The sequence below is a fragment of the Lepus europaeus genome, chromosome 15 (genome assembly GCF_033115175.1).
Source record: "Lepus europaeus isolate LE1 chromosome 15, mLepTim1.pri, whole genome shotgun sequence".
Taxonomy (NCBI): domain Eukaryota; kingdom Metazoa; phylum Chordata; class Mammalia; order Lagomorpha; family Leporidae; genus Lepus; species Lepus europaeus.
In genome coordinates this window covers 91,040,222-91,060,505 of record NC_084841.1, presented here as the reverse complement: position 1 = coordinate 91,060,505, position 20,284 = coordinate 91,040,222, and the positions used below count along the sequence as shown (strand labels likewise).

The 20,284-nt window shown below is 45.4% G+C and overlaps 1 protein-coding gene across 2 annotated transcripts in view; it reads right to left on the bottom strand.

The window, feature by feature from the left end:
• The window catches only part of SSBP2 (single stranded DNA binding protein 2), a 309,712-nt gene that overhangs the window by 12,164 nt on the left and 277,264 nt on the right, over window positions 1-20,284 (bottom strand). For both annotated transcript variants that reach the window (XM_062212479.1, XM_062212480.1), the window contains 5 exons: window positions 11,509-11,544; window positions 9,783-9,837; window positions 5,491-5,561; window positions 3,540-3,618; window positions 1,459-1,487 (listed from right to left, as the gene is read on the bottom strand). In XM_062212479.1, coding sequence (XP_062068463.1) covers window positions 1,459-1,487; window positions 3,540-3,618; window positions 5,491-5,561; window positions 9,783-9,837; window positions 11,509-11,544 — 270 coding nt within the window. The remainder of the gene's footprint in view (window positions 1-1,458; window positions 1,488-3,539; window positions 3,619-5,490; window positions 5,562-9,782; window positions 9,838-11,508; window positions 11,545-20,284) is intronic.

The window sequence follows — 20,284 nt, the reverse complement described above, 5'->3', positions numbered from 1 at the left end:
GCGAGCACCATTCTGGGAACTGCCTCAAAGTCAACACAGTCGCGGTCACCGGCTTGTGAAGGCTCCTCCCAGGGAGAAGGCTCCAGTGAAATGACACAGGGAACCTTGTTTTGAAAACAGGACTCAGCGCACATAGAGCGGCAGTACACACACCTGCATCCCACACAAGAGCACTCGACTGTGAGTCCTGGCTCTACTCTCATTCCAGTCTCCTGCCGCTGTGTACCCTGCGAGGCAGCGGTGATGGCTCAAGTACTTGGGTCTTTGTCACGCATGTAGGCAGCCTGGACTGGCTTCCACCAGTTTTTGGCTTTGGCCTGGCCCAGCCCTAGCTCTTGTAGGTGTTTAAGGAATGAGCCAATAGATGGAGGATGTCTGTCTTTTTCTCTCTCTGCCTTTCAAATAAAGGGAAGATTAAAAAAAAACATGAAAAAGATAAAGCAAACAGGCTTTATGAATACCATTTCTCACAGAGGTGAGCTAGTGTCCATTATAAGTAAATAAGGCCTTTGTGATTGTTGCTAAACACAAACAAAGGACCTGATGCAGTGGGCCACACAGCCAGGTGGTGCTTCTAAAATCAGAATGACAACTTTTTTTTTTTCCTTTTTGCTTAAAGTCTTAATGTAAAATGTTCTGTAGCTCAACCAATCTATACTATTTTCCTCGACATCAAGGATTTTACATAATTATATGACTACACATTAGAAATAAAATTGAAGACAAAGTCATTACTTTTTTTCTGGAACATGAAGTAGACTTCCAAGAGAGGCATTCTAAACGGCAGTTCTCATCAGTTCTTCTTAGCCGTTCTAAATATATTTTACTCACAGAGAGGTATTTTAAATTCACCATGACCTACAAAGTACTTAGGTATTAGTCTTCACAAGATATCAGGTATTTTAGCAAAGGATCAATAGTAGATACTCTAACCCCTGAACAGGGAAATGCAGCCACACGCTGTCAGAAGGCTGACCTTCCTGCCTGGACTGCTACAGTCCCTAACTCTACTGGATGAGTGGAATAATGACTGTGGGTATCAATGCTGCATGTGTGCAAAGCCCTTGGACACAGAATAATCACTTTTCCCCTGTTACCTCTTCACACACTGCTTCAGACACCTCTCTTGTTTTCAAAAGATTAAACTGTTTGTTTTATAAATGTGTGACATCACGATGTGACTAAACTATTATTTGGGTGTCACTTACCCGGGTTTAGCACGTCCTGTAAGTGACTTACAGGGAGTTCACGAATGTTCTTAGAAGACTCATTTCACCCTTTCCCTCAGATAATGGACACGAACACTTTCAACTGCTCATTAATCACATGCCCCCTCCCTTCGGTTTTCAAACTCTCTTCTGAGAGCCTAACTCATAAGGTTATTCTGACAAACTTAATGTGAGTTCCATGTGGAATACATTACAGATAAAAACAACACTGGGCGTGCAGAGTCCTCACCTTGGAAATACTGTCCATATCTCCTGAGCCTGGAGAAAAACAGGGAGAAGAAGCCTTTATTAGGTGAGATTACACGGCCACGTTGGAAACTGCTGTAATTTAAGTGAGCTCAGCACACTGTCCATACTCTCCAGAGTGTATCTCTTGAATTTTTGAATATTAAAACCCTCTTCCTTTCATTAATGAGATGGCCAGTCATTGTCATCTGATGGCAAGTGCACAAAATTCTACCTCTCGTTTCCAGTCACTTTTTTGTTTTAGTGGCAGAATGAAGAAAACTATTTTTATCACAGATTCAGGGAAGAAAAATATTAGAGTGGTCATTTATATATCCCAGTCAATTAAAATAGCTTAAATGTACATAGAGCAGATATTGAAAGAAGTAAGTCCTAAGAATATTTTCTGACTTCTTGGCAGGGGTGAAGGGGAGGAAATAAACAGTATCAAATTATTTCCCATAGGAAGAAATGGAATCATACTTACATAATAAGAACATTATCAGATTTGTGCAAGGCTGTTAGCTTTATCTTAAACTATTTTATTTTTACTAATAAAAATACTGTAACATCTTTAGAATGCAGCATTCACTCAACATCACAAAGGAAGTTAGAGCTTATCAGCATGATTCGTTTGTATGTGAACAGGCCTAACACATTCTAAATACTGAATGCATACATAGAGTTGTGAATACATTTAAATACACACAACAATGCTCTTTACAGAAAAGTAATGAGCCACATGCCAAAGATGCTGTAAAACTTTTCCAAAAACTTGTTTCTACTTAATGACGTAATTGATAGCCTTCTAACGCTGACCAAATGTCTTCTTTTGTGAATAACTCTACAAATAAAAGTGAGTATTTATGACAACTTAAAAAACTAAATTGCAGAATGCGAGTATTATGATAAACTGGAAAACTAAACTGCAGAATGGCGCTGCCCAGCAGGCCCTGGTGTGCTGACGGGGCTGGTTCCGTGGGTGCCCCCCGAGGCAGTCTTTACCCATGGAGGCTTGCTGGGCACCTGCTCCATGGCACACAACTGAGGAACTGACTTTGAACTTTTATTTATTTAAAAATTAAATAGCCAACCATGACTAGTGGCTGATGTAACTGGACAGGACAAATAAAACAAATCAAGACTTGGAAGTTCAGGTAAAATATGCATGGTTGCTCAAAAGCACAAAAGTCTGTCAATATGATGCAAATTATGCCTGGATTATTTAGTCACAGATTGTCAGTGTTCACAGGGAGGCATTTCCTGACCTTGAGTGGGCGAGAGAACGAAATCCGCGCACAAACTTAGATTACTCAGGTGCAGCTTCTCCAACTTCCAGGAACGATGGACCCTTTCCAGAAGAAACATTACCACAACCTGTACCCCCCGTTGTCAGCCATCTTTATTTGTAGTCATTTGTAACCTAAACATATACAAATAGAAAATGTCTTTTTTTTGGGGGGGGGGTTTGGATTCAGTCTGCCTATACGTGAATAGTGTGCCAGGTGATGAGAGCAACTGGGTACCACCTGTCTCCGTTTCACCGTGCCGATACTTGTGGCTAAGAGGGCTTTGTTCAGGAAGTATGTTTCCAACCATTAGTTACACATTCGAGATCAGCTTTGTCTTGAAGATAATGTAGTCAGTGTTCACTCATCATTTAGATTATTCAGAAGGTTTGCTAACTTTCTTTTTATAAGGAGACAAACTTAAAAATACAAAAACAAAACTAAGAAATCCTTGCATACAACTGATGTTCCACCCAGGCTGTGTCTGCAGACCACTGGGGACAGAGAAACCAGCTGGAGGACACTCACGGGACACTCAGGACGTGTGCCAGAGCAGCAGCAGCTGTGACCATACACACTCAGATTCTGAGGGGTTCCAGGAAGTCCCTGGAATATTAGCTAGGTCTGGACAATTCTCATACTTCTGATTTTCAGATTATCTCCAGTTATCAAATCCAATGTATTATAGGGTGGGCTCTTAGCCTGCAGTGAAAGTTGAAGTATTTCACACGAGTACTACCTACCACGTAAGTAGGGTATTGCTTTGAATTTGTTCCATCAAACTTCAGCTCCTTACCTAACGAGCCATTCATGTGATGTGACTCCATCCCTCCTAATCCGCCCATGGGGCCATCTGACCCGGGGCCCATCGGGAACTACGTGGAAAAAGAAGAAAGCAACCGTTTATCTTGACACTACAACATCTTGTCCTCGACATCACAAGACACTACCACAGTTTCTTCCCCACATTATGGAAGTTTTTTTTTTTTTTTTTCTTGAGTTTTCCAGCCTTGTGAACTCTCTCAACGCACTGCCTCACCCCATCTCTCCCGTCCCATCTTCTCTACATTCTTGGTGTCTGGGTTCATTCTCAATCTTGTCCCAGGTTTTATTCTTCAGTTAATGTCAACTGGAAAGCATATACATTGCAGTGCAAATGAGAAGTACGCCTTCCCTTCCATGACACTGACAAATACTGTATCATAAAGGGTAGTTTTTCTAAGAGGCTGCTAAAGGTACTGGCTTAGAAGAATAATTCAACGTCATTATGCTAAAATTAACATTTTTCTTAGCACACAATCTATCTTTCTTCAAATGGACCTAATAAATAATCTCCCCTTCCAGGTTAAACACATTTAGCTCCTTGGGGAGAGCTGAATATAGCTCATTCTCCCTGGCAGTCCCCAGGATGTCAGCTCGGGGACAACCAGACACTGGCACATCTGTTTCATGTTTTTTGAGGCAGTGGAACTCTTCTCTTTTCAAGTGAGGGTGTACATGTGCTCTGCAGGGCTGGTAAGGAGCAGCCCTCGGCCTGCCCCTCAATTTCCACCTCTTCTCTCAAGACCGTTCTAGGAAGCCTGGGGCCCAGCAGGAATCCGTGTGCAATTATGCTACATTTCCAGTTACGACGGAGCCCCCACACCCACACGCCTCTTCCACACTGTACACGTGTGTGTGTGTGTGTGTGTGTGAGCAAGAGTGAGCAGATGGGACAGTGGCGGCCATGGATCAGAGAGGGCTTCCGGGAAAAGCTTCCTGCAGCTGACCAGCCCGCAGGCCACCCTCTCTGTGGCTGGGCAAGACGCCCTCCCTCGGGTGGGCAAACAAGCCACGGCTAACCTGTCTTCCCAGGAACATGCTGCCAATTTCGCTGCCCAAACCCAGGTATCTTGAAAGACGTGGATTGATTTTCAGCAAACCAACCGGAATATATGTGCTCACTGATAAGTCAGAGAATATGGCTTTGAACTTAGTTGTTTTCTTCAGAGGCATGGTTTAGACGGAGTCTGAGGAACTTGCTGGCCACTCTGGTGGCTTTGTAGCTGCTCCCCTCAATACCATCTCAGTCTACAGTATGTCAGATCACATACGCACGTGTGGGCAGTTTAGCACACAACACATACATGTTCAATTCCAGCCTTCCTACGTATGTGTGTGTGTATAAATACATACATAGGCATATAATGTGCATGTTAATTACAATCTGTTGAAAAATATTTTTGTTGACATTTCGGACTTAAGTCATAAATACAATATATCCCTGTGAACTTCTGTGGTAAAATCATAATTATCTACTTCACGAAGAGCATAAAATTCTTCCTGTAGAGCTGCCTCTGTTCTATGTTTAAATCCTACAACTCATAATGTAGAGAAAAAATGAGCACATCTAGTTTTCTAGTTTGGCTTCAAATTTCTTAGGATTACTAAAAAGATCATGAAGAAAACGGAATGATCCTGAAAAGGAGGGTGACACAAATGGCTGTAGTGACCTACTGTTCCCACGTAGTCCACATTAATCCTTAAGTTCTAGAGACACAAGAAGGTGAGGCACCAAGATTTTAGAGTTTGATTGGATTAAGTTTTACATTTAAACTATATTGATATAACAAGGAAGTGCTTTGATGTTCAATGAGCATCTGGATAATAAAATACAAGGTTCAGACACCACGTGGGAAATTGGATGTACTTAAAGTTTGGAAATGTTCACACCGATTCTAAAAGTAACTTCAAGAATTCATACTTACATTAGGCCTGTTGGGTCCAGGAGGTACCGCATTCATTAAAGTATACATGTTGTCTCCCGAGTTGGTTGAGTCTGAAACAAAATATTACTCAGTCAGCATCTTTCTTCATCATCTATACCGAGTCATCGCTGAGAAATGATCGGATAATCTGAACTCACATGCACACTGCCAGCTGTAGCCCCTGAGGCAGGCACTGCTCAAGGTCAGAGGCAAATACGTGGTAGTTCATTTATGACTCCAGAATGATCAAAGGTCACAGAGGAGGTATGAGAGGGCTAATCCCTTCGTAATTCAGGTCAAAGGAACAGTCCTTTAAAGATCTAAAAGGTCACAGTAAGGTGTTTCTTTTTTTATAAAACACACTTTTTGACCTCTCTAAGGAATTCTACGTACATACATAGCAACAAATCTCTTAAAATTCAAACTTAATAGCTTTTTAGTTTTCATTATCTTCTTAGATTTCCCATACAGAAATAGAAAAATAGGATTTGTTAATTAGGAAAAGATGGTATAATACACTGGCTTAATTCTCAGAGATTAGAACAAGGCTAAACAGATGGAATAAAAAATTCTCTTTCTTGAAGTAAATGCCAGTTTCCTTCAGCACAACATTTTAAAAATTTTTTTACTCATTTCTCCTTGATTCATTATTACAAAAATAACTGTAGTGTATAACCACATAACGACAGGTCATCTGATGTAGAAATTTCAAAATTTACATTTAATGTCTATTAGCAAAACCTAATTAAGTCCACCTAGAATGAGAGATCAGTTTACATTGAGGAAATAACTAATTACTGTGGTTCTCCATTTTGTCATAATGAGATAGATTTCTGAAATATTATAGGCCTATTTTGAAAAAGGTTGTGTTTCAAAATTTTTGCACTGACTCAGGACAGAAAGCATAGATCACCCCTGTCTTGTGCTGTAAGCACAAGGTGGGAAACAGGCAATGACTTGTCCCCTTGTGTCTTGTGAAGGTTTTTTTTTTTTTTTTTTTTTTTTTTTTGAAGGGCAGAGTGGACAGTGAGAGAGACAGAGAGATCACCCAACAATGGCTGCTGTGGCCGGTGCACCGCGCTGATCCGAAGCCAGGAGCCAGGTGCTTCTCCTGGTCTCCCATGGGGTGCAGGGCCCAAGCACCTGGGCCATCCTCCACTGCCTTCCCGGGCCATAGCAGAGAGCTGGCCTGGAAGAGGGGCAACCGGGACAGAATCCGGCGCCCCGACTGGGACTAGAATCTGGTGTGCTGGCGCCGCAGGTGGAGGATTAGCCTGTTAAGCCGCAGCGCCAGCCTTGTGAAGGTTTTTTAGTTGGTGTGTACCACGTACACAGTAGGCGTGTTTGCCAATACTGATCCACTAATCTAAACATTACTTCTCAATGAAAACACAGAGATGATGAAAAAGCTGGAATGCCCACTGGTTGTGAGCCTGATTTGCTTATTCAAAGACACGCCTGACGGACTTGTGTGTCCTGAGTCTCCGACTCTCACGTGTGCTGCACTCCTGTGGACCGAGCCACCTGGGCTTCCTGGCGTCTGCCCACCTCGCCCAGCTCCAGAGTCTGCTCTGCCTGCCTGCATCTTTGCCCAGGGTCCCACCTGCAGACACTGTGGCGACTTAAGGCCCCTGTGAAATGTTAGCTCTTCCCTGCCACTTCAATTCCAAGGGCGTGAGTGCTTCCCTACCCTGACTTCTGCCTGCATTGCAGTTAACCTCCATTTGTCTTGCTCTTCTCCCGTTCCAGCTGGGGCAGGAAGGAGAACATGTCTTACTGATCTTGTGGGCTACAGACATTAAAGATCTGATAACTTAGGGTTAGGCAATGGGATAAGTTCTATCGCATACATTAGCTTTAGAAAACCTTAGGGTGCTTTTTAAACATAGGAAACCTTCATATTGTTTTTCAAATATATTAGCCTTGCTCTCCATGACAGTGAAGTGTGCTACGTATTTTAAATATGCAGAGAAAGAATGTCTCTCTCTCTTTCCACTACCAGTCAAGAATATGATTTCAGGGGCTGGTGCTGTGGCGCACAAGTTAAAGCATCGCCGCAGTGCTGGCATCCCATATGGGCACCGGTTCGAGACCCGGCTGCTCTACTTCTGATCCAGCTCTCTGCTGTGGCCTAGGAAAGCAGAAGATACCCATGTGGGAGACTCGGAATAAGCTCCTGGCTTCAGATCAGCTCAGCTCTGGCTGTTATGGTCATTTGGGGAGTGAAACAGTAGATAGAAGACTTCTCTCTCCAGCTCTACCTTTCTCTGTAATTCTTTCAAATAGATAAAATAAATCTTAAAAAAAAAAAAAAAGGAATATGATTTCAGGGGTCGGCACTGCGGCAGAGCAGGCTAAGCCTCCGCCTGGGAGCCAGCATCCCCTACGGGTGCTGGTTTGTGGCCGTTTTGCTCCTCTTCCCATCCAGCTCTCTGCTCTGGCCTGGGAAAGCAGTGGAGGATGGCTCGTGTTTGGACCTCTGCACCTGTGTGGGAGACCGGAAGAAGCTCCTGGCTTCAGATCGGCACAGCTCAGCCTTTGCAGCCTTTGGGGAGTGAACCAGCAGATGGAAGAACTTTCTCTCTGTCTCTCCCCCCTCTGTTAGTAGCTCTACCTCACCAAAAAAAGAAAAAAATATATATATAATTTCACCAGAAATGAAAAAACTTGGGAGAATAAGGCTGGTATTTTCTATGAAATATCAGACTTTGTTTTGTGTACAGAAAAAGTTTACGATGAGGTGGATCTTGTAGCACTTGCAGTTTGGGGGTTTGTGTTGGCTTAGTATTAGTGGAGTGACTGTGATAATGGACACATATACCAAAGAGTGTGCAAACAGGCTAGGCAGGTACACTGGTGGCAATTACTGTCATTAAGAAAGACGTGACAAGACTGCTTAACTTGCCATGTTTAGTGCTGTTCCCAAACTGTGTTTAGTGTCAAGGTGTGTGTTAATCACGTGCTACCTTAAACATTAACTTCATCGTACAGGATCGTGAATGTGGGGGAGATGATCATGTGTCTACATCTTCAACAGTTTCCATTTCTAATGGAGATGCTTGCAGAATTGTCCATGAAACACTTATGGATACGGTTTAGTTAGTGAGGCAAAGTACAATTTTTAAATTAATTATCAAACTTATGCTTTTTCTAAATTAAAGAGGTTCAAAACGTAAAATTACTATTTATTGGTATGATGAGTAATACTGAAAAATTTCAAGCTTTCATCCATGTTAAATTTCAACAAATAAAAATATTTGAATTTGACATTGGAACACGTTTAAAAATAATCTCTAATTATAAAAATGCCCCCTCTATTCAATCACTCAGAAGTAATCCCTGATACAAGTTTTAGCTTATTTGTTTCATTTCCACCTTTCAGGTTTTTGTGTCATAAATATATAAAATAAAATCATGACCATATTGTAGTGAATCATGAACATTTATTTTCCATGCCATTAAAAATTCTTTGATAAGATTTATAAGCTATAAAATTAATGTAATAATTTCACTACAGTCACATTGGATATGAAGACCACATCCACTAGTTCCCTGAATGTAACAAATGAGCATCCTGCTACATCAATCTTGGCTGCTATCTGGAACCATTTCTACCCTTAAGGCTGCACAGCCCGATGCTCTGAGCCTTCCCACGGCTCTTGGCGCAGGTACCAGAGCACCACCAGGAGGGCGGTACCAGTCTAAGTTGCCACCATTGAAGACCCCACGTCCATTTAACAGTCTGTGTGAAAGTCTCAAGAATAAGGGATACAGTCAGTTAAGATAACTGTATAAAACTGTTAAGGATATGCTGAGATGTAATCTAGCTTGTAAGATTAAGAAACGTTTTCCCCTGAATTTGTTAGCTGCAGACAGAGTAGCAGCAAAGCACAGTCCAGCCGCCCTGGCAGGACGAAAGGGCTGGTGGTCGGATTTGCTATCTTAGACCCAACAGATCCACGTATTTAATGTTTTACTCTTATAGAATATTTCTATGTGGTGAGATCCGCAACTTCTTCTCAGTGTCACGGAATCTTTAAGGTAAGGGGCAGTTCAGACAGATCAACACAGTTTTCATCCCGATTAAATCTACTACCTATGGAACAGAAATTTTCTAAATGTCTGAGTAACTGGACAGTAATTACTCAAGAACACTGTTTCTTTGCATCTGCTGCCTCACTGTACTTAACCCTCATGAGATGCATGGTAAAACTTTATTTCACACACAAAGTCTCTACTTGCGATTTTAGTTGACTATCTGGATGCACAGGTGGCTGGTCTGGGGACAGTACCTGCTGGACTGGGCATGATGGGTGTTCCTGGTGGCCCTCCGCCTCCTGGTGGACCCTAAACAATCATAAAACATTTCAGTGGAAACAAGGCATTTCATTACACAGTGTAGGACAAACAGAAGAAACGCTAGACTGATTTATCTCTGTAACAATCCAGTTTGAAAACGATAGAAGAAATATGTTTTCTCCATAATTTATTTTCTTTGAATGCACAATCATTTCAGTATTGTGCGAAAACATAATTTAGCTTAAATATGGTGAGACTGTTTTGACAAGTTTCCAAAAACAACGAGCCTGTAACATACTGATCTATTATTCACAACTTAATCACATCAGGTATGAAGAGGCTAAGGAGAAAGGCCCCATTCAACAGGGCCTTCACAAGTCCATAAAATGGAAATAATTCTTGTGCCCTTGTGAATTCGTTCTGCCGCTATGGCCTTACACTTTGTATCTTGGGTTTTTATGGGAAAGCATGTGTGATTCTCTCAGGGATTCATATTTTAAAAGACCCGGGTGCCCTTTCTTCCTCTTCTTGGCCTCTGGTTGCTGTCATCAATGAGTACTGACTAGCAAGGCTGCAGCCACATAGCCACAGGGAAACAGAGGTTGGGCGAGTCTGCAGTTAACTACTGCAGATGACCAGAATGAGCGCCTCAAGTGCAGCCTTCAGAATCGCCGGAGCTCTTTGTGCAGCGCTCAGACCAGCTCACAGATGGCTGCAGCCTCACTACTTCTACATGTGCAGCTCCAGCTTACCACTCATTTCAGATACTCATACATATTTGCTCCTTAACAAACGACTTAAATTTCCTTCCAAATAGAAGCTTACAATTCATTAAATATCAGGCTTATTTATTAATAATAGGTCTACCCATATTTTCACTGTTTTGTTCATTTTTGTTTTGTAGAAAACGTGACTTTCTTAGTCCAGCTTAAAGGAACACTGAGCACCAGGATCACAGGTCCTGGAGGGTGCTGAGAGTCTCTCCTATGCGAATCAAACACTACCCCTCCTTTCTAACCACCTCGCTGCCTCCCCCCCCCCCAAGAATAAATCTAGAAAAGATTTCCCTTTTCCCCATCGCATTATCCTCTAGGGTGGCAGCAAGAATCCTAACGTGACGATGATGTAAAGGTCATTTGTGTTCAGAAAGGCATGTACGATCTGCTACACTGACTTCATATCTATATAAATTATTGGGAAAATCTAGTAAGTACTAAATAAGAGGGAAAGTAGGTATCCTCAATTTCTAAGATTGAAAAAAAAAAAAAAACCACCCTGAAAGATTCCTCTAAAGGCCTAGGCACCATTCTGCTGCCTGATCCTCTCTGGGACCGGGAAGAAGTTCACTGTCTTTGGAGACTGTGTGTGTGCGAGCAGGCTGGAGGCTGGGTGGGGTTATTCTCCTGGGAGCTGCAAGTCTGAGCACCTCACTGTGCATCTGGGGGCGGCTCTCTTCCTGACCGGACAGAGCTTGTGCTACTCTCTGCAGAAACATAGGCTGGAGTAGAACAGTGCTCAGGGCAGTGCTGGCCAGACTGCTAACGGCCGCGCTGACGGACATCAGCATGGGTACCGAGTGAGAGCGCCGCGCTGAGACAACTCAAGATGTGCTCTTCTGGGCCAATACGCAGGGCTCCTCTCAACACCCGGACAACCATTTCCTTGCACAAACAAAACGCAACCTCGATTCTTGCGAGCAAACAAACCCAGTGTACTTACTACATAATTCCCGGGAGACGCGGAGGAGTACGGTATCTGGGAAGAGAACAGGACACAGAGAGAAAAGTTTTGATTCATGTGGCAGGACGGAGTCTGACCTACGATGAATATTTTCCAGACTTTCTTCAGATTCAATAATGTATCACAGAGGATAGTGGAGGACAAAGAATTTACATCTGCTCAGTGCCGAAAGCCTAGTAACTGCACATTGTCTCGGATTTACTCACAAGGAGGAGGAACTCAGACAGAATTACAGCGCTAAGTCATCGTGGCTTCAGGTTGCTTGTCAGTGCCTGATGCTGAAGACTTGTTCTCAAGTAGACAGTGTCTGTGCAGCTAAAAACCATAAAAACGAGACCAGAGCTTTCCCGAGCAGTCGCCTTCACAGATGCCACTCCGGGCACCTGCACTGGTTTTGAAGTCAGGTCTCCGGCTAGCTGTTCCTGCGGCCTGGGGCAACTCTCAGTTCAGACGTCCCGTGAGCCTCCCCTTCCCCGTGAGGCACCAGAAAACCCCGTGAAGCAGAAGGGTGTGTTCAGGTGAGTCTCCAAAGGCTCCATGTCTCTGGGGATCGGATATGGGTAACGAATTCCCCCTTCAGGTCAAGTTCCCGTCTAGAGGCGAGAAGACACTGACGCCACACTGCTGCAGTGACCTCCGAAGCAAACACTGGGACGTGTTTAAAAATAAGCCCTCGAGTGTGGTTATTAACAGGGAAAGTTAAACCCAGTGTTTTCATTTTTTCCCACACAAGCTCACTCTCGTGAAGACGCTGTAAACCCACAGGCATCGCTGTCCCCTTATTCATACCAGGGTCAGTGAACTGCTGTCTGCTGGGAGTCAGCCAGCAGAGCCAGCAGGGGACCTGGAGTAGTGACCTTCCACCCCTACACCTGCTGTACAATTAGACACAAAGATAATACGCAACCACAACGCGAGGACGGGAAGCACACGAATTCACGAGTTCCCTTTGGTGACTCACTCATGGAAGACTTTCTGGAAATACTTAGCATGAAGTTATCTGAAAAGCTTTTTTTCCTTCTTTGCCTTAATCACAGAGAGCCTATCCCAGAGGCCCTGCTGGGTCCGTCCGGGGGCTTGCAGCACAGCAGAGGGCCACTCCCGCAGTGCCCAGCACCAACGGTGCTCAGCGCTACCTCCCCGAAGAGTGCAGAACCTCCATGGCCGTGTTCACTTGACGTGGTGAGTGAACACAGTGTGGCTCTCTCGGAGCTGAGCAGTTCACGAGCCACCTTCCACCCTCTGCTCCTCGCTATCTCTAACATGTGCACCCGGTGCCTCCAGATCACCAATTCTTCGATCAACTCTTAGGCCCAACTCTGTCTCCCCACGTCTTCAGCACCTGTTCAGCACCTTCTGCCGCTCTATGCTGCCCATCGTCAGTCTTCGGTAAGACATGATCTCCTCACCCTTCAGATCTCTGGAATGGGTGGTCCAGAGCCTTCCTTTAACTGACAACACTCACACTGCCTTCTCTTCCATTGATGAGTATTTTAAGCTAATTTTACACAGATACAGGAGCAACTCCTCAGCCTGAAATCTTTATTTCTCATGAGACACTCTAAACTCACTCCGTATTCCAACCAGAATCTTTTCCCATCACAACTCCCCTGGGTTTACTGCAGCCATTATTTTTCCACTGCATTATGAGTGAATTGTCCCTGCCCCTCCTTCATGCCACCATTAGCGTTTTATGCCTCCCTCCAACATCTCAAGCCCGTTATCCGAAAGCTTCCCTTGTTGGCTCCCATCTTGTTGATTATCTGCCTAGCTGACTTCTCTGATGTACAGCAAAGGTTTCCTGAAGGGAAATGAAACTAGGTTGACAAGGTCAAAAGTATCATCAGGCTCTTCCACTCCCACCTGGTCACTGCTAATATCTGGACGCACTGGGCTCAGCCTTTACGGAAGAGAGAACTTCAGGGGGTCAAGGGTCCTAATCTGTAGCATTTGCCAGTTTCTGTGGTGTAAATATTCCCCGTGGTAGAGACTGCAAGTAACCAGGGGTTCCACATTAGCTCATGAAATTCCTGGCTGTTTTACGAGGGACTCGCGTGAACTGGCCCTCATGCTGGTTACAGGGCCCGGGGGATCCTCCGCCCTCCAGAACGGAACTGAAGCCATCAGGTTCTTGCAATGCCTTCACTTCCCACCCAGCACTTCATGGTTTATAGATCGGAATGTCACCCAGTCATCCAAAGTCGAAAAACTTTGTGTTTTCTAAGTCGTCTCCTCCCAGCAATCTTCTAAACCCTTGCTCATTTAAATTTTTTTTCTCTTTTCTCACGGCTCCTTCAAACCCAGTTAAATATAGTAAACATTTTAAAAAATTTAAATTTATCTCTAGTTGTCGGTTTCCCTCCACTTTTCTCCCTGTCAAACTCTTAAATTTTGGCTTATTCTTACTGTTTCTACTCCATATTCTTTGACGTCCTCATTCAAAATTAATGAAAATCAGCATGTGGGCTCCTACACCTCTCAGGTTACTGAGTTTGAATTCTTGGATGTGATGGGCAGGATGGGACAGGCTAGAGTGAAAGACACCAACTATTACAATGTAGGCAGAAGTAGTGGGTGCAGGCGATACATTTGAGCTGGGCAGCTGGTACTGCCCACAGAAGGGCAGAGAAGGACCAGGCATGGGAGGGGGGAATGTGAACGTTTACAGCTACTTTGGGAAATTTTACAGGGAACGGTAACCGCTGAGGCCACGCGCTCAGGCTGAGTGAATTTATGCTACAGTGAGTAAGCAGTCCCAGGTTCAAATTCATGTCTTAGTAAGACGGCTGCAGAGGCATTGGGGAACGTGAACACACGTTAGAAGGCCATTTCAGAAAGTCCGGCAAGAGATGAGGTGGGGAGCAGTAGGCAGTGCTGATTGAGATAAAAGTAGGAGAAGCAGAATTTGAGAGTCATTTCACAAATTACTCGGGAGGGAGCGCTGACAGGGCGTGGCCGACACAGGAGGGAGGAAATAAGATAATTCCTAGGTTTCAACTTCATGACTGGGTGGCTGACAGCGCTACTCAGTTACATGCAGGGAGTTGCAGAACCAGGCAGATTTGAGGAAATATCTAGAACACTGATTGAAGGCACTAGTAGACACTGATCAACAAACCCAGGAAGTCCAGACGTGATTAGAGATCAGGATTAGATGTGAATACATTTCCATTTTTTCCTAGACATAACTTGAGCAAGGACAGTTGAAACCATATGAAAATAATAAAATAAAAAAATATGTAATATGTAACTAGAAGACACTACCCATTGAGAAAGGATGGGTAATGTGACTGAATAAAAATCCAAAGAAAATATTGAATAAAAAGCCAAACACGCCAGATTTTTAAGAAGTTAGGGGTTACGTGCTCTTTGGTGAGGAAACGTGTAAAGTAGGCTCATTCTTGACACTATCTGACTCAAGACTTTTAACCTTTCTGTGACACATCTAGAGATAAACAATAAAAAGAAATTCTTTAGTAAAAACAAATATTATTAATGTGGAAAAGGAAACTAACGGATATTGAAAACAAAATCAAGGAATTAATTATTTCAGAGGTCAGGAATGGCGAGGCCAGCAAACAAGTCGTCGTGTTTGTTTCACAAGTGGGAGGTCACAGGAGCCGTGAGATAGGGCAGCCATGGGGGTGGCAGCAGGCCGAGGGGTCGGAGGAGCCCTTCTTGATGCCCCACCTGCCACTTCCGGGGCTGCGCTGCAACGTGGTGCCGAGAATGGCAGGCAAGGAGACCACTACGTCTCAGGACGGGGTGAGTGGAAGTGTAAGAGACAAGGGGTGAGGCCCAGGAAGGGTTCAGAGACGGTTTCCATCAGTCGCCTCTCCCCCAGCTTTTTTTTTTTTTTTTTTTTTTAAAGATTTATTTGAAAGAGTTACACACAGAGAGAAGGAGAGGCAGAGACAGAGACAGAGAGAGAGCGAGAGAGCGAGCGAGCGAGAGCGAGTCCTCCCGGTTCACCACAGAAACAAAACAGCTCACTGCTTACCCTCTAACGCCGCTCCTTTCCCCATTCCTGGCTCCGCCATGTTACTGCCATTCTCACACACACCTGCACTTGATGACCTGAGATCACCTTCAGCTCTTACCTTGCCTCTAACCTGGGTCCCGCCTCCGTTCCAATCCCATACTGCATACAGACTACAGATGACGGGAAAGACAAACACACATGAAGATGATGGGAAAGACAGAAATCACAATACGATGACAAGCAGGAGAATCCAGGGGAACCTATCATTTGACAGATGAGGGACCCAAGGGCCACATACACTGTCTGGCCCAGCTGGGCGGAGGATCCGAGAGCTGCAAAGAATGTCCCAGGGTGCACGCCTGTGGTGCTGTAGCGGGGCACGGAAGTCACTCAAGAGCTCCTGGCCAGTGTTTTCTCAGACGGTCAGTGACATTAGAGCTCAGTACTTTCCTTCTTCTGTCTGATAAGCACTGGGTCTCTAGAATCGGGATGGCAAAGCCGAGACAGTCTCGGAGCCAGTGCAAGCTGACGCCATTCTGCTCCTTTGCAGCGGTTTCTTTAAAGAGTGAGCGTCCGGCCGTGCACAGCGGAGCCTTGGAGGAGCCACACGCTTCAGTACCACTGTCTTCCCCAAAGGAGCCGCCTCTGCCTGCTTCCCATCATGAGTTGACGAAAACAATACTAACTCGGACATTTGCTGGTTTTTTGTCGTCTCATCTTCTAGTAACAGCTCCTTTTGTTTTCTCTGATGAACCACATCTCTCTGATTTTCACTCCCCCGGCCTGAGCAGACAAGTGACCCTTGCCTGGCAGATAAATGTCCTATCCTGCCCTAACTGCTCAATGAATGAGCAGCAACCCGAAGCCAGTTCAGCTGGAGTTACTCCCAGCACCTTTATTCTCCTTTAAAATCACGAGTCTGGGCCTTAACACTGCCTCTCCTGCTGTCACGGATGGGTGTCAAGAGTGTTTGATGGAAACGCTTTTACATGTCAAAACCATGGACAAAGGTTAAGCAAAGCAGCATCGTATGGGTAACGGCAGGCAGGTTCCACGCTTTCAGGGAAGTGAGTCATTAACACGAAAGCTTTTCCCAGGGTGGGGACGGACTGGTGGTGCTGGACTGACATGCAAGCGTCAGCGTGCTCTGCACAGGCTTGTGTTCAGGGTCTGTGGCCGAGGGAGCCCAAGAAACTCAGTCACTCCATCGGGTTCTAAACGGCATTCTCCACTACGAGCTCCCAGAGCTCCTGAGACAAACGATTGTTTTCAGATCTGAGGTCGGGGACTGAGTGGAGCTTCAGCCTTCAAAGTGCTCGTTGAATAACAAGGACGTACTAAGTGGATAAATGATTCAGCCCCAAGGGGGTTCGACTGGGCAACTCTTGGACACTTCCTGCATGTGTATTGGCTGAATAAACTAATTCAGAAGCACAGCTGATACCCACGAGGGAACGCGAACGGAGAGGACAGAGCGACCCTGTGAGAGCAGAGCCAGCCGGTAAAGGGGAAGGGGAGAAGAATCCTAACATTCCACCTGGCAACCAAAAAGTACACAAGGATTCAGGCAGGGGCATCCATGGATGCCAAAGACAGCAGATGAAGGCAGCGGAGCAGGGGGGTACCTAGGCGAGTGTCTAGCTACGTCTTCGGGTCCATTACCACTGAGGGAGACATAGGAGTCCTGTCTGACAGGCACCACCCGAACCCGCTGACCAGAAGTCGCCACCACGCTCCTCCTGACACGACGCACCGAGAGGAACACAGTTCCTTCTGCAGCGCCCCTGCCATCTACGTTAACCCAGATCTAATCCCGAGGACAGACGACACCAAACCATGGACATTCTAAATAGTAAGCGGCCTGCATTCAACAAACCATAGGGTGCGGAAAGGAGGAGAAGCTGAGGGGCGGCTCCAGGTTGAAGGAGACACAGAGAGGTGACAGCGGATGCCAGAGGGGCTGGGGTTTGCTTTGGTTATGAAACCGTAACTGAGCCAACTGCGAAGTCTAAGGCTCGGCGGTCGTAGGATGCATCGTATCACTGGTAGTTTCCTTATTTTGGTCATTATGCTGGGATTATGAAAGATAGTGCCTTTGGCTCTAGGCAACACAGTAGAGCTTTTAGGGATAAAGCTTCAGGAAATTAAGTGGTTCGGGAAAATCACACTTATTTAGAGACAGGCAACCACAAGGCCACCATGGGCAAACGTCAACGTTTGGGACCGGGGCTCACGGGAATGCCTTATGTTCTACCTTTCCTGTAAATGTGAAGAGACTCCCAAACATTCCAATGACGAAAAAGTAAAACATATTTGCATACGGCAAAACCAAAGCAACCGCTTGATCATACTGCACTGAGGAGTCAGACTTACTGTACTGACAGGAACTGGAGTGTCCGCGGGGAGTTTAAGAAACCTGGGATTTGGCCGCGCCGTGGCTTAACAGGCTAATCTTCCGCCTTGCAGCACCGGCACACCAGGTTCTAGTCCCGGTTGGGGCGCCGGATTCTATCCCGGTTGCCCCTCTTCCAGGCCAGCTCTCTGCTATGGCCTGGGAGGGCAGTGGAGGATGGCCCAAGTCCTTGGGCCCTGCACCTGCATGGGAGACCAGGAGAAGCACCTGGCTCCTGGCTTCGGATCAGCGAGATGTGCCGGCCGCAGCGGCCATTGGAGCGTGAACCAACGGCAAAAAGGAAGACCTTTCTCTCTGTCTCTCTCTCTATGCACTCTGCCTGTCAAAAAAAAAAAAAAAAAAAAAAAAAGAAACCTGGGATTCAAAGTAAGAGAGATGCGCAGACACTGCGCGACAGTCAGTGGTATTCTCTGTGCCCCCTCAGCAGAAGCCCCCACGGTTCTGCTACAAAGTCTTCCTACTTCACGACCTTCCTTGCTCTCATCATGAGCCGTTTTCAGAGGAAGGCCCTTCCTTTGCACGCTTCCATGATGACCACTTTCTCTCTCGGAAGAGAAAACAGGCCGCTCCTGGCTTCTCCCTGTTCACGCACTGTGAGTGGGGTGGACGATGCCGCAGGTGGCACACATCAACCTGCAAGACCGCTTTCAGCCCTGCTGCTTGCCTGCGCATACGCTGGTAAAACCCCTGTCGCAGCCTGACCACCGGACAGCAGATGCACGCGCACGGCTCCTACCCTACTTGTGTTTCTCAGAGTCTAAAGGGATGCACAGCGGCTGACCTGACCCACGTGCTCAGCTCAGTGGATCCCTGAAGACCTGGAGCCCCTGAGAAGGGACACAGGGCTCTCCTCTCCTCTCCGCTTCAACCTCATACTTTGCTTGGCTAAGACACTTGCTAGGTTTGGTGCACCAGCCTCAGTGGGTGAGTGTATAAAGGGGGCATGGTGGGAGGAGGGGAGCAGTGGGGTGAGCCGTCCTCAGGCAGCAGGGTGTGGCTGGCTGGGCTGCCAGGTGGGAAGGCTCACCTAGCCTAGGTGGACCACGGCTTGTACCTTTTCATTCCTTTTTATCAAACATGCAGAAAATGGAAATTCTTCCCAGAGTCTGGCACTAACATCAGAATTTTCATAAAAATTGTTCTTTCTGTAAGAGCTCAAGAGACATATTGTGGCTGGCTAACCAGATGTCATTTTCAAGGGGAATCTTGAATGAACTGGTTCAGGTGGAGGGGAAGGAGCGAACAATAGTGTGAGCTCCTCTAGGCACACAAGCAAACCGCGGAGTGAATGCATTCCCGTTACAACGTAATCTGGCTGGCGTCTCTCAGCAGGATTTACTAAAAGTAAGTAGCCCGTTCAAGACTGCATTGGAAACAACTGTCATTCCTTCCACCGCAAATAACTTCATTTAATTAGCAAATGTGACAGCGATTAAAACTTAGGGAAAAGCAGGTAATACACATTATCAAGGTTTTTTCTCTAGACATTTGAGTTATTTGCATCAGAACAAAGTGATCTCTGCTTTAGAACCGCAATGGGTTGAGGACCAGGCTCCCTAGACCACACACGTCTCACTCTGAACTCTCCTGAAGGTTAACCGTAAACACTGGCGCAGATCCATGTTACTGAGCACTAAGGCCACGGCTGCAAGTCGATGAAGACTCCTTTTGCACACTGGCAAAAGGCTTCCCTTTTGGGTAGGTGACCACAGACTTGGGACGTGGGACACGGGCTGCAGTTAGCCCCTCTGACTCCTCGGATCCAGGCATGCTTGTGCAGGGCACGGACCACACCAACACACTCAGCAAACCTCTCTCAAACACTGACAGTTTCAGAGTCAAAAAGGAAACACATCTCCAGGATCATGAAATTAAAATCACATCAACTTTCAGACAGCTTTATTTTCAACCTGTGGATATACTTACGTGACTTTATTAAGAAACAAGAACATTTGAATCACTGCCAAAACTATACAAGGAAGACTCCCAGGATGTCAGCTACACAGATGTGCAAGGATGGCAGGGTAGCTAAAAAGCACACGTGTGCACCTGCTTCCTGGGACAGCAAGCAAGCAAACCTGGGTATAATTAATATGACAGATGTAATCATAATAGTTTGCTTTCTTCTAATAGAAGAAATCAGAGTGGAGATTTTATCTGGCAACTAATTATCACTGCAGTTATTCCAGGAGATCAAGCCAACTTGTAACCATGACAGACTACTACGCATGTTTATTAAAAGTATACTTAACTCACAGCATTTCCAGCTTTCGTTCTGAAAGTGACACCGAATGTATGTTTACATTAAACCTCGAAGTGAAAAAAAGTATACATAATTTCAAAAGTAACACATACTATGC